At 32.9% G+C, this 14,021-nt stretch overlaps 1 protein-coding gene and 1 long non-coding RNA gene across 2 annotated transcripts in view; both read left to right on the top strand.

Moving 5' to 3' along the window:
* The window catches only part of chn2 (chimerin 2), a 163,079-nt gene extending 154,913 nt beyond the window's left edge, over positions 1–8,166 (top strand). The window contains exons 12-13 of the mRNA XM_087286905.1: positions 4,096–4,201; positions 4,592–8,166. Coding sequence (XP_087143031.1) covers positions 4,096–4,201; positions 4,592–4,763 — 278 coding nt within the window. The 3' untranslated portion in view covers positions 4,764–8,166. The remainder of the gene's footprint in view (positions 1–4,095; positions 4,202–4,591) is intronic.
* Positions 8,167–11,123: 2,957 nt separating this feature from the next.
* On the top strand, positions 11,124–13,896 carry si:dkeyp-86h10.3. Its single transcript, XR_015511277.1, has 2 exons — positions 11,124–11,265; positions 12,066–13,896. It is a non-coding gene; the product is annotated as a si:dkeyp-86h10.3 (long non-coding RNA).
* The last annotated feature ends 125 nt before the right edge of the window (positions 13,897–14,021 follow it).

Here is a 14,021-nt window from a genome sequence, read left to right as displayed (position 1 = left end):
GCAAGTCAGTGCTAATGAGCTAAAGAGCACCAGATTCAAGACAGCCACAGTATATTTCGCTATGAACCCAAAAAGTTAAGGTAACTCAAACCATTTGAGAAAACAGATTGCAACAAACATTTTAAGTTAAAAAACTAATCCTAATGAGTAGTGAACTTACTCTATTCAAGTTGAAGTAATGATGTATTTAATTAACTCATTACCTTCTCATTACCTTACCCAAAACTTTTTTCAAATGAGAATTACCTTTTAGTCAATTTTGAGTTAACTACACTCATTTCACTTGATAAAGTTGACTGTTGGGTTTTACAGTGTAATAATACAGTGTTCTGTGTAATTCATATGGGTTTGATTTTTGTTTTTTTTGTGGTTCATGCCATCTCTCGCATATGATCCACACTGTGCTGCCATCTCTCCAGGCTGTGGTTGTTCCTGTGACATTAGCACGAGATCAGACTTCAGTCACACACACACACACACACAAAAATCATATTCACACTGTTTGAATCCCCTTTAATGCTATTCATCAAATTGAAAAAAGGAAACTGTGTGTAATTGATTTCATTTTGAATCTTCTAATTCCATGTACACTGCAAAAATGCCCTTTGTCTTATTTTAGTCCAAATGTTCTTAAATTATAATGCATTTTCTAGACCAGCAAAAAACATTGTCTTGTTTTTAGACATAATATGTCAAAATTAAGTGTGTTTTTGCTTAAAACAAACAAATTAATCTTGATATGAGATTTCCCCGGTGGCAGATTACTTTGCTTGTTTACAGGAAAACCTTGCTTAATTTTGGTTTATTATTTCTGTAAACAAGACAATATTTTTCACTTTCTAGACTCTGTTTCTTGATTTAGAAATATTTTAATATTTGGATTTGAAACAAGACAAAAACAAGTAGGAAAAGCATTTTTTGCAGTATATAATGACAGTGTGCTTGCAGTAGAGAGGTGTCGCAAACAGCACATATCAAAACGACCAATATAAGGGGCCCTATTTTAACACTCTAGGCGGAAAGTGCATGATGTAAATGTATTAAAGGTATGTCCGAACCACTTTTGCTTTTTTAAGGAAGGAAAAATACAGTTTGCGCCCTGGCGCATTGTACAACAAGGTAGTGTTTTGAGAATAACGTGCATTAAACCAATCAGAGTCTCATCTCCCATTCTCTTTAAGAGTCAGTTGCCTTGCACCATGGCGCATTTGCTATTTACATGGCAGACTTTGTAAGTGGAAAAACTAAATGCTTCACTAGCGAGAAAATAGTTAAGCAGAGCATATGCGCGAGAATGAAGAACATGAGAATGAAGAACATGCCTACTCCATTCAGCCCCATAACTTTTACTCTTTACTCCTTTACTTTCGTGGATAAGGAAACGGTGTTGTACACTCCACTGAAGACATCCATTAGCCTACATATTTAATTTAGTTTGTTAAGCACAAAGATTTGTTTCAAAACTATTTCTAAATTCATTTCTAATGAATAAATGAACATTATTAAACAAGTGGGGTCAAAAACTGAGTTATATCCAAACACATCCTATTCTAATGCCCCAAATATGGTGATGCAGACGTCTCTCAAACGGGACAGGTGAACAAATCTAAACTTGTTTTTATTGAAAGAAATATAAATATTCATATAATAAATAATACTGCTAATAATCATAACATTATACAAATGCAAATTGTGATGAATAAACTGAAAGAAAGCAAAAAAACTCTGAAATAAAGAAGGCATAGAGGCAGTGGTCTTTATATTTATGTAGAACATAACCTTTTAATCCTTTATTTATTTTCATATGTAAAGATATTTGTAGGGCAGCATAGTGGCGCAGTGGGTAGCATAATCACCTCAGCTGGGTCAGTTAGTGTTTCTGCATGTTCTCCAAATGTTAACGTAGGTTTTCTCCGGGTGCTCCAGTTTCCCCCACAAGTCCAAAGATGTGCTTTAGGTGAATTGGGTAAGCTAAATTGTCCGTAGTGAATGTGTGTATGAATGTTTCTGCTGGGTTGCAGCTGGAAGGGCATCCGCTGTGATATTTGTGTATTGCTGTACATCCTGTGTGTATTAAGCAATGTCTAAGTGTTTAAACCTGCATATGCGCATAAGTAACATACTTTGCACTGGACTTGGTCAATGGCGTGGTCTATTTTAGTTCCTTAAAGTAGCAACAAGCCAACAATGTGCCTTAACACACCTCCTTTTTGGACCATGAAACACCCATAAGTCCACTAAGTGGCACAAAAGGATTTGCTATTTAAACAACGTGGTGCAAAACATTAAAATAACTGTTGCACTGCTCTAAAAATAGCAACAAATCACGCCAAACACGTCTTGTGCTTTGTTGTGCTGGGTGTATAGTAGGGGCCAAGGAGTCCAAATCAATACAGTTTTGCCCACCGTTTATTATTTTCAGAAATATATAAAGATTTTAGCGTTAGCGGACCCTTTTCACAAGACATTTATGACACCATGGGAGTCGCTAGGCCTATTTTAGGGGGGATATAGCTATTACAATTATTATAATGTCTGCTTATTTGCAGTTCTTTGATATAGCTGACCTTGTATCACTTGTATCCCAATGTCACAGAGGAGTTGTCAGGTTTTCTCGGCATTCACCTCATCAGTACAGCTGTTTCCTTCAGCGAATAATGTAACTCTTACCGAACATTTGCTATTTTTATTTCAAAATGAACTACCAATATTAAACACTTTACAGTTTGTGTGGCATTAACTAAACCATACAGCATTGCTCAGAAAGGATTAAACACAGTGACAGAACCACTTAGAGAATGTACCTATTTTAACTGTCACCAAGTCACTGACAGAGATAGAAACATCAAGTGTTGTCTAGTTTTAACACTTCTTATATATCATTATCATTCAGATCATGGAATATGTGAATAAGCCTGCAAGTTAAAAAAACAAAACAAAAAAACATACATATATATATATATATATATATATATATATATATATATATATATATATATATATATATATATATATAAATAGAAAAGTGGTAGTTTATTTATGTAATACATGGAAACAAAAAATGCACTTAAGGAGCTGAGCCCCCCTAAAATGAATATCCTTAAACCGTACCTGTATGACACTTTAATCATATAATCAGTATCTTAAATCTTTGAAAGTTTTTAATATTTATATATATTTTTAAGTATATATGTATTATGTATTATATTACCTTTGCATTATATTACAAAAATTACCGCTTATTTGAGCCATTTGAAATGCCATGTGTAAGCCCAGGACAGTCAATTAAATGTTGTTCTCTCTTCTGGCTGTCATACACAATTGTTTTCCTTTTTCTGAAAGTCTGGATAACACAGTTGTGGAGTTTTCTTTTGCTTATTTAGTAAATAGGATTGTAAAATATATATATATATATATATATATATATATATATATATATATATATATATATATATATATATATATATATATATATATTTTTTTTTTTTTTTTTTTTTTTTTTACAATATATATATTTATTCTACTCTCCCATTCACTGCACTCTATGTTTACCCACTTACGCTACTGAGAAACACGGTCCATAACATCTTAAAGAGGATGAAGCATGTCAAACACTAGAAAACATTTGAATGGTCAGACAATTTGACAAGAACCTGAAGTATGAGGTGACGTCAAATAATTTGTTGACACCATAAATTGGCAAATTCATACATGTTCTATCAATTTATCGATTGTATAAAAATATATTATAGATTGTATAGATGTTTTTCGTTCTGTTCTGAACTTGTACTTATAAAAAACTGTCATCAACTTTCATCATACAGTAACAATAGCCAACAAAAAGCTACTATATTTTGGTAGATGATTGGAATAAAATTTGTAAAACGCTACTAGTATGTATTTATATGATGGTTCATGAGCTCTGATTGAACAAATCACAACAGTTTGCTTGAATAGTTTTCCTACAGAGTGATTATTTAGTGGCAGAGGCAGATTTTAGAACTGCTCTATATGCGGTTAAACATCACAAACACATTATCTTTGTGTTATCTGCCCAATTCTAAGGACTATTTTTCTAAACCTTCTCTTGATCAGAAATAACAGACCCTGATTCCAGACTGGAGGCAGTTCACGACGGTCTCCTCCAGCTTCCTCCAGCCCACTATGAGACCCTGCGGTACTTGATGACACACCTGAAGAGGTAAAACCACAACACATTAATCTCCCAGGCACATTTACTGCTCTCACAGGACTCCGCATTGAGCTGGTGGCTGTTCAGGTTTTTTGTTGCATTTAAGCAGTTTACCTGTGGCTTTATTCCACCAGTTTACTTCCCGTCACACTGTAATATAAAACCTCTAAGACTGATTAGAGGAAAGGAGAAACCCAATATGGCACTTTTTTTGGAACTACAGTACAATACCTTTAAAACAATCCTTGAGGATTTATGCTTTCCTGTAACTTACCAAGCCAGCTTTGCCACTTTTCCCTATCAATGGAAAGTACTATATATCAATTGACTACCTGCATGTTTATTGCCAAAATTGTATTGTCATGCATTTTTCCACTCTTTTGGTCTGTTTATTTCCAGAGTCACAATGTACGAGAAGGACAATTACATGAATTCAGAGAACCTCGGAATCGTTTTTGGCCCAACGCTCATGAGGCCACCAGACCTGAACACACTCACCACTCTCAACGACATGAGATACCAAAAACTGATAGTTCAGCTCCTCATCGAGCACGAGGACATCTTGTTTTAAAACAAAACAGCTGAAATGAAGACTTCACAGACTTTAAAGTGCGTGTACATTTTTAAAAAGCGGCCACACATTTCGTAAGATGGTGCTGCACTTATGTGTTTCAATGTGGTTTGACCGGTAAACTATAGCCCTTTTCAAACTGTCAGTCCAAATCCGCACTGCAAAGAAAATATCTGTTAAAGAACAATTATTATGTTTTGTGATTCACAAATGTTTTTCTATTTATTTACGGCTGGGAATTGCATTATGGGACTGTTATCTCTGCTCTGTCCACTTTTGATGTTGAAAATTCAACTTCAAAATTAACAAAATTCAAAATTAACAAAGTGACTTTTATTGACATTTTAGTAGTTTGAAATAATAAAATGTACAATAACTTGATAAATAAGTCTGTAAAATAACAGAAAATGTACTGGCAGTTTATTACAAGGTTTTTGGTAGTGTAATATACCCAGACAATATATCACTTTAAATTATTATAAATGTTCAAAAGTCACTTTTTAAAAAAAATTAAGGTTAAAAGTGGTTGGAAGAAAGCTCAAGGTCCTATACTAAGCCTAAATAATTGGGGGAAAACTAAAAACATGGAACACAAAATACAGAGAACTGTTCATTTACTGATATTCTTAGTGTGATTTTTGTGCACATTTAAATTGGATTCCAATCATATTTAGCAACTTTAAAGAATTTCTGGAAATATAAAAAAAAAAAACTTAGGTAGTATTTTGCGAGTCTTTTCACCTATTCTCTGCGTTATTTTTAGAAAACATGCTGAATCTTTTGGTAGAAACAAACAAGCTTGTGTTGCAGAGTGTGAATTGTGTGGAGAATTGCAGTATACTTCTGTATACAACCAAATAAGATAAAAACATTTAATATTATCTGCATAGAGTGCAAAAGTTGGGTGTTAAAAAAGAAAACACTTTTCTCTGTATCACTTTATTTTGATAGTCCCTTTAACACATTTTGTTGAATTTAAGTTACATTGCATCTACACTATTGCAATCTTTGCTGATGTTGTTTTTCAACATAGGCCAGTTCAGATAATTTATAAAACACAAACAATATTTTCTGATATTTTTTTGTAAAAACACACACACAAATCTCGACAACTGTGGTGTAAAGTGTGTAAGAGATTTGGACTGACAGTGTGAACCCTGTCACTCTGTATTCAACTGTCAAGCAGAATACAAAATGAATTGTGATGAATATGCATTTTATTAAAATCAAATGATAATACTTTTTTTCCCTCTGCTGCCATATAAGTATAATGCATTGATTTTTATCTTCCCATATAAATCTAAGAAAATGTCATTGTTTTCATGTCATGATCAGATATCTAGAGGGCAAAACAAGGCTTTCCTCTATTGACCGCCATTCATTTTTATCAGGTGTACTTACAAAGTCATTCATTCATTTCTTGTCGGCTTAGTCCCTTTATTATTTCGGGGTCGCCACAGCGGAATGAACAGCCAACTTATCTAGCAAGTTTTTACGCAGCAGATGCCCTTCCAGCCGCAACCCATCTCTGGGAAGTACTTACAAAGTACTACAAGTATATGCATTGTCAATGATGTGAAATATACAGTGCATCCAGAAAGTATTAATAGCAGAAAGTATTAAAAGCTTGTGGCATCATATTCAAAAAGACTTGATGCTGTAGTTGCTGCCAAAGTTGCATCAACAAAATATTGAGCAAAGGCTGTGAATACTTCGGTACATGTGATTTTTCAGGTTTTTTATTTTTAATAAATATGCAACAATTTCAAAAAATCTTTTTTCACATTGTCATCATGGGGTATTGTGTGTAGAATATGCGTAAATAAATACATTTAATTCATTTTGGAATAAGGCTGTGACATAACAAAATGTGGACAAAATGAAGCGCTATCAAAACTTTCCGGATGCACTGTACAAGTGAACAGATTCACTCAGAATATGACTGCAGGACACCCCACTGCATGGTGAACTATTATTCACAAAATGTTTAATGTGGTTTAATGCATTAGGAGAGTTGGTTCATATTATGGGCTCATCCGTATGCATCGAGATACAGTACAGTACAGTGGCTGAGAGAGCTCAAACATGCTCAAATTAAGAAAACACATTCATAAAGAAAACCATTAACAACTGAGAAAAGATTTGACAACACACGTGCACGCAAAATCACAACACAACAAATGCAGAAACATTGTTCAGACCACTATGGAAATGTGCTGGGGGGATCCCAAAATGTTATAAAAACTGGCTAATTCCACTTTAGAATTAGTTTGTTTTGTTTTAGTTTGTTTTTAAAGTCTTGAACATACACTGTAAAAAAAATCTTGCCACCTAAAACTAGAAGCAGCATCAGTCAAACTGACTAAAAATATGAAGTTAAAATTGAATTAAACCTGATTAACTGGTTAAAATTAAAGTAACATACAAGTATTTATCATCATGACTTTTTGTCATAACATTAGACTGTTTACAGTCTACGGTAACTTGTTGCTTGTATATTTTCAGCCCTAATAATCAGACGAATTTACTTTAAGTGAAATGTTATTTTAATGCCATCTTATACTCACAATGCTTCATCAAACACCTTCCAATTACAACCATCAGGTCTCGATATTGTGTTCACAGGTGTGTAAAATAGGATAAAATTATCATTTCTACCCGAGCAATTAAGTTTTGATGAGTTAATGAAATACCTTATTACTTCAACTGAAATGGAGTAAGTTCACAAGACTCATATAGATCAGTTTTTTTTAACTCAAATGGTTTGTAGCAATCGGTTTCTTTAAGCAGTTTGAGTTGCTTTAACTTACTGGGTTTTACAGTACTCAGTTTCTTTGAGTTCTCCATATTGTGATTTTCTGTGCTCAAATTGCTTCGTTTACTTAAATTAAGTAAGTTCACAGTACTCATTAGGATTAGTTTTTGAACTTAAACAGTTTGTTGCAATCGGTTTCCTCAAGCGGTTTAAGGTACCTTAACGTTTTGGGGTTTACAGTGCAGAGGTCTCTGTGAGTGTATGCTGCATATGACATTTCCCTATACGGGGACAAATAAAGTAAACTAACTAACTACAAAATCTGACTCTAAACAGGAAGCAATCAGCTTCATAACATTTTGGGATGCCCTGCCACATTTTCATTGGGGTCTGCACTATTTGCTGTGCGTTTCTATATTTGCATGTGGTGTAGAAATTTGTGCACGCATGTTGTCAAACTGATGAAGAGGTTTTCTCAGTTTGTTAGCATTTTTCTATTTGCATCTGTTTTCTTCAGCTTACTTGAACTCTCTCAGCCACCCTATTATTGTGGTTTTGGTGTTATTATATTCTAATACATTGTCACAGTTTTAGAAATACTGCATCAGGTGCCTGAAACAAAACAAACAAAAAAAAAAAAACACAAAATTAGTATTATTCTAGAATATATATATTTTTAATTTCATAACACTTCTGAACTTAAACCATTGGTATTGTGTTGCCTTACAAATCATATAAATAATGGCATCATTGTATGCAATACAATGCCATGAATAACATTTAATTTTAAATTTAAGATTTGTAGATTACGGTATAAAAAATAAGCATTACATTTTTACAAATACAGAAAAATCTAATAATTTTTAAGAGGGCTCTAAACTTCTTGTACCCAAAGCTTTATCTGTGTTTTTCTTTTTGAGACCTAATTTAAATATTCATGTAAAAGAGGCAGGCCTGTGCTGCAGTTCTGTGAATGTTCTGTCCTCCAGGTTTCCAAGCTAGTCATGTGACTGAAAACCATGAATCAACATTGTGAAACTGACATAATGCAAAGAACGAATAGCAATATATATATATATATATATATATATATATATATATATATATATATATATATATATATATATATATACATATACATATACATATACATATACATATATATATATATATATATATATATATATATATATATATATATATATACATATACATATACATATACATATATATATATATATATATAAATAAATTTTTTATTTTTTGCCCCATGAAGTTGTTTAATAAATAATATGTGCTATTATGGCAAGACCATTAAGATCACGTGTATGTAAAGCACTTTTTAATTTCACATGGAGTGTAAATAGTTATTTTTGTTGATGTTGTTGTTGTTGTTGCTGATCATCCAGTGTTAATAGTTCTGTGCTAAACTCATGCCTCCTAATTATTTCTTGTTCATTCTAACAACAAAGAAGTGATCGACGTCACATCGCTCTGTGTGACCGAACAAAATGTTTCTGTGGGAATTTACGTAGTGCTTGTTCCTTCCTCCTTGGACTTGATCCCATTTCAAGAATGTCACTGAACAGAATTGTGTGTATCGTGTTCAACTTAAACCCCTGAGGCGGATTATTCACCTCAGAGAAAAAAGAAAGAAAAAAAAAAAGGTTCACAAATGGTACCTTCCTTCAGACTCTTTTATTTGATATCAGATCTTTTTGAAGATATTTTCTGTGAAGAATGATTGTTATTATGATTGTAATTTATCAAATGCTGATTTATTATTAAATTATGCAAATCTGGTTACTTTTAAATCACTGATTCTGGACTTTAATTCTGATTTGTTTCTGTAGCTCTTTTTAGAATTCAGATTGTGCTATGGCAGCTTAACAAAGATGAATAATAAGCCAAAACAGTATAGCAGAAATATTTCAAAATATCAAGCAAGCTGGAGAATATTGGTAGAATAGTTCTTGTTAAATTAAAATGGATTCAGTTTAGTTTAATATGGATATGAAATCTTATATTACAGGGGATAGTTCACCCCAAAATAAAAATGTGCTCACTGTTTACTTGCTCTCAAGTAGTTTCAAACCTTTTTGAGTTTCTTTCTTTGGTTGAACACTAAAGAAGATATTTTGAAGAAAGTTGATTGACATTTATCGTACAACGTTAAATAAACAATTACAATAACAGTTGATTAAACATAAAACAATTTTATCCCACTTACAAATTTATCCCATTTACAAAGTTATCCCACAAAAGCCCCCAGGAATTGTGTTGATTTAACTCATAAATAAGCAGCAAAATATCTTTGGAGTGTAAAAAGAGAGCTAGATGGATGAAGCAAAGTTCAAAGCACTTAAAATGAGCTGAAAATCACAATTCTTGCATTTTTTGGGACACAACTTATTTGTTTTATGTCTAGTCCATTTAAATGTGTAAAACAATTAACTTGACAGAGATAGATAGATGGATGGATGGATGGATAGATAAAGTTAAATTAATGTTTTTTGCTAATTTAAATTAATTAAACACAAAACAATTAAGTTATCCCTAAAATATCAAGATCTGTGTTGTTTCAGCTTATTTTAAGTAAGTTTGAATAAGCAGAAAACATAATTTTGGAGTGTAGGAAAACCAAATTTTGCACAATAAAACCCAAAAAGTTAAGATAACTCAAACCATTTGAGGAAACCGATTGCAACAAACCATTTAAGTTCAAAAATGAATCCTAATGCATACTGTGAACTTAATCCATTTGAGTAAACTAAGCAATTTGAGCACAAAAAAAAAACCAATAAATGAAGAGAACTTAAACCAACTGAGTACTGTAAAACACAATAAAGTTAAGGCAACTCAAACCTTGTTGAAAACGATTGCTACAAACAATTTGAGTTAAAAAATAATAATCTATATGAGTACTGTGAACTTACTTCATTTAAGTTGAAGAGGTATTTCATTAACTCATTACCTTCAACACGGAGTTCAAAACTTTTTTTAAATGAGAATTAACTTTTCGTAAATTTTGACTTCACTACACTCATTTAATTTCATAAAGTTGACTGTTGGGTCTTACAGTGTATGAAAGCCAAGGCTTACAGGTTTACAGCTTTCTTCAATGTCACTTATTCAGTGTTCAAACTACTAAAAAAAAATAAATAAAAAAAAAATAAATAAATACTCAAACAGGTAAAAAGTGAGTACATTAAATGATAACTGAACTTTAATTTTTGGGTGATCTAGCCCTTTAAGTACAGGTTATACAGTATATAAACTTGTGAAAGTGTAACAATTCACATTTGCAGTATGTGAAATATGTTGATGTAATTAGTGCTTGGTCAGTTCTAGTTAGGCGTTGGTTTTTTCACTCGGCTTATAGATTTTTTTGTTTTTTGTTCCAGCTTCAGGGGTGTGAACGGCAGCATTGTTTGACTTTATCAGACAACTGAGCTGGTTTATTGGCCTTAAGTGACTTTCAAATCACAGGTGAAATGAAAAGCTGAAAACAGTTTTCTGAGGGCAGCAGACCAATGAGAGAAAGGGGGAGGAGGGTTAGTGAACGGCAGGTGAATTATAAATGATTTCAACACAGGTCATAGTTTAGACTGCGAGAAGCAGCAGTGCATGTGTAGTGGGTAAGAATATAGAGACAAAAAAAAACACAAGATTGTTTTGCTGGATTTTTTTTAAGAAACCCAAGACTTACCTGCGAGTCTCTGGTTGACATTAACACCTGCTGCAGTGGTGAGTTTTTTTCTCATGGAATCAAAAGATTTATCCAATAATGAACAACTGAGTTGCGGACTTTGAAGACAGGCTTCGTTATTTATGATATGAGCCATGTTTTATCTTAATTCAAATATTGTAAATAATGTGCAGCTGATAGATAGATAGATAGATAGATAGATAGATAGATAGATAGATAGATAGATAGATAGATAGATAGATAGATAGATAGATAGATAGACTTTTTGTATAAAATGATTATATGCGGGCAACTTGTATTCAAACAACCTACTACTGATTTAAAAATACATGATTGAATTGTAATAACATTCAGAGTTAGTTATTTAAGTTAACTAAATAAGGGAATTAATATAATTACGGTAATACACTACAAAAAGCTTGTATTAGTTTGTGTATTTACTAACGTGAACTAACAATGAAAAATACATTCTTTATAGTAATTATTTATCTTTGTTAATGTTAGTTAAAGAAAATAAAGCTGTTGATGTTAACTCACAGCACATTAACTAATATTAAAAAGCATGTGTTTGGATTTTACTAATGCATCGGTCAAACTGATTAACAAATGATGTAAAAGCAGGCCTATTGTTCATTAGTTCATGTTAGTTACTAGTACAACATTATTGTAAAATATGACAACTAACGTTAATCGTGTAATCCATGAAAAAAAAAGTCTGATCATTTTAAACGTAATCTAATTACATTGTTATGATTTACAAACCTGATTGCCTGATCCACATCATCAGTCACTTGGTTATGCATAGTAAAAACAATGAAATGTTAACTTTGTTTTTCAGACTGAAGAATTATACAGGATGGCTGACAGACACTTCTGGTGGAAAAGCTTCACCGGAAGGAACAAGAACAACTGTAAAGAAGCCCAGCAAGAATTTGGAAGTTCGGACAAGACAGTAAAACACACAAATGGCGAGAACAAGACTAACAATCTGATCAGCGACGAGAGGTACGATGACTCTCAACTGGAGCCTTCCTTCAACGAAAACACGTGCCGGAGACACTTGACTGTTTCCCGCTCTGGCCGATACAAGGAGAAGAGAAGAGCGCGGGTCACCATGCGCGAGCACAACTTCTATGAGACGAGCATTGCTGTCGCAAAGTAGATAAGCAGTTTACAACAATAAATGAACAAAACGAACCTGTTTCTAAAGAATTAAGCCGCTACTGTAAGTGTAACGTACGCTTTACCTGGAACGATGCGGCGAGGGCACAGCTTACAGTTTGTTTGGTCTTGTTACGTCATTCGCTTTCAGGACTGAGACAATTTTATGAAGAAAGCCTCATTAAGGTGAAGCCACTTGATTTTCAGTGATGGACAGCACCTGGATATGCTCTAACCTGGATTTGTTTGCTGAAGCCTCTTGGAGATTCAGTTATCAGCGTTGAAATGGAAAGACATATGCACCCAGCAAACACAAAACATTCCCAAAATAGTTCCTATTTGGTTCGCATTTGACCAAAAAACCTGGGAACATTTTTCTGTAGGTTCTTTTTTATTTTTGCCAAACAAAAATCTATCTTCTTTCTGAGGCAATTGTGGTATGTTTTTTGTAACAACTAAAAAAAGAACATACATATAATGTTCAGGTATGGTTAACATATATTTTGGGGACTAATAAATTGTTAGCTGGGTTGATGTATTTATTGTTTGGCTGTTAGCATTTTAGCATCTTATTTATTATTTTAAAAAAGGTATTTTTAATTCAAGATATGCAGCACAGTAGTTTGTTGAGGGGAATTTAGCATTGTTTTACGTTACCAAATATTGCACCTTTGTGGTGTTTTGAAGGTCTAATGGAAGATTATAAGATTATTTAGGATACAATGATCTGCACCGTAGTTTGGGTTTCATGCAAGTTTGTGTTATCCAAAGTTTACCTCCCTGTGTAAAACTTAACCATTGTTTAACTACAAATGATATAAAAAAAACATGGTTAATCCATGGTAAACAACACAAAATAACCATGGGAACTGTGCTATTTGTAAGATGATTTTATAGGTTACTTTTCCTATAAAATCTTGGTTTTAAGGTGTCTTTTTTTATAAAAATTTTGTTTCATTGTTTCAAAAAACAATAACATAAATATGATCATAGAGAGGTGACAATATAAAATAGGCTAGGTGTATAGGCCAAAATCTTATTTAAATCCCCAGCCCATGTTCACGTTTTTAATATAGGAAAGAATAACGTTGTAAGTTGCAATTCAACCGATGGTTTTTGATCAAAGAGACACCGTACAAAGTGATTCAGACTTACACAAACGGAACTGCAACTTTGGCAAATGTTGCAAATGTTTATGTAACCATGTTGAGCCATAGTAAAAGAATGGAATGTTGTTCAACATGACTCTCAGTAAATGTTGCACGCAAATTATAATACACACCAAACCCTAGTCATTTGCATCATCTAGGTGTGTGTTGGTGACTGTCATCTGTTTAAAAAAAGGCCACTTGACTGCATTTCAACAGTGTCTCAGTTTTGTCATTAGTAATGTTTTATATATCTATTAATACAAATGTATGGGTGAATAATCTGTCAAAAAAGAGAACTGACATATGATTACATCAAACATTATTTTGTGTCATGACAGTAAACAGTTTATGGAAGAACTCCCTCTAGTGATGGTGTATAAAACTACATTGTCAGCAGTGATGAGCAGCACAATACTGAAAAAACTTTATTCACAAGAACATTCTTATAGGTTACTCTAGACAAATGGACTTTAACATTTTCA

This window comes from Danio rerio, chromosome 16 (assembly GCF_052040795.2).
Source record: "Danio rerio strain M-AB ecotype USA chromosome 16, GRCz13ab, whole genome shotgun sequence".
NCBI classification, from domain to species: Eukaryota; Metazoa; Chordata; class Actinopteri; order Cypriniformes; family Danionidae; genus Danio; species Danio rerio.
The sequence above is the reverse complement of the archived record's forward strand: the minus strand, read 5'-3'. Positions and strand labels throughout refer to the sequence as shown.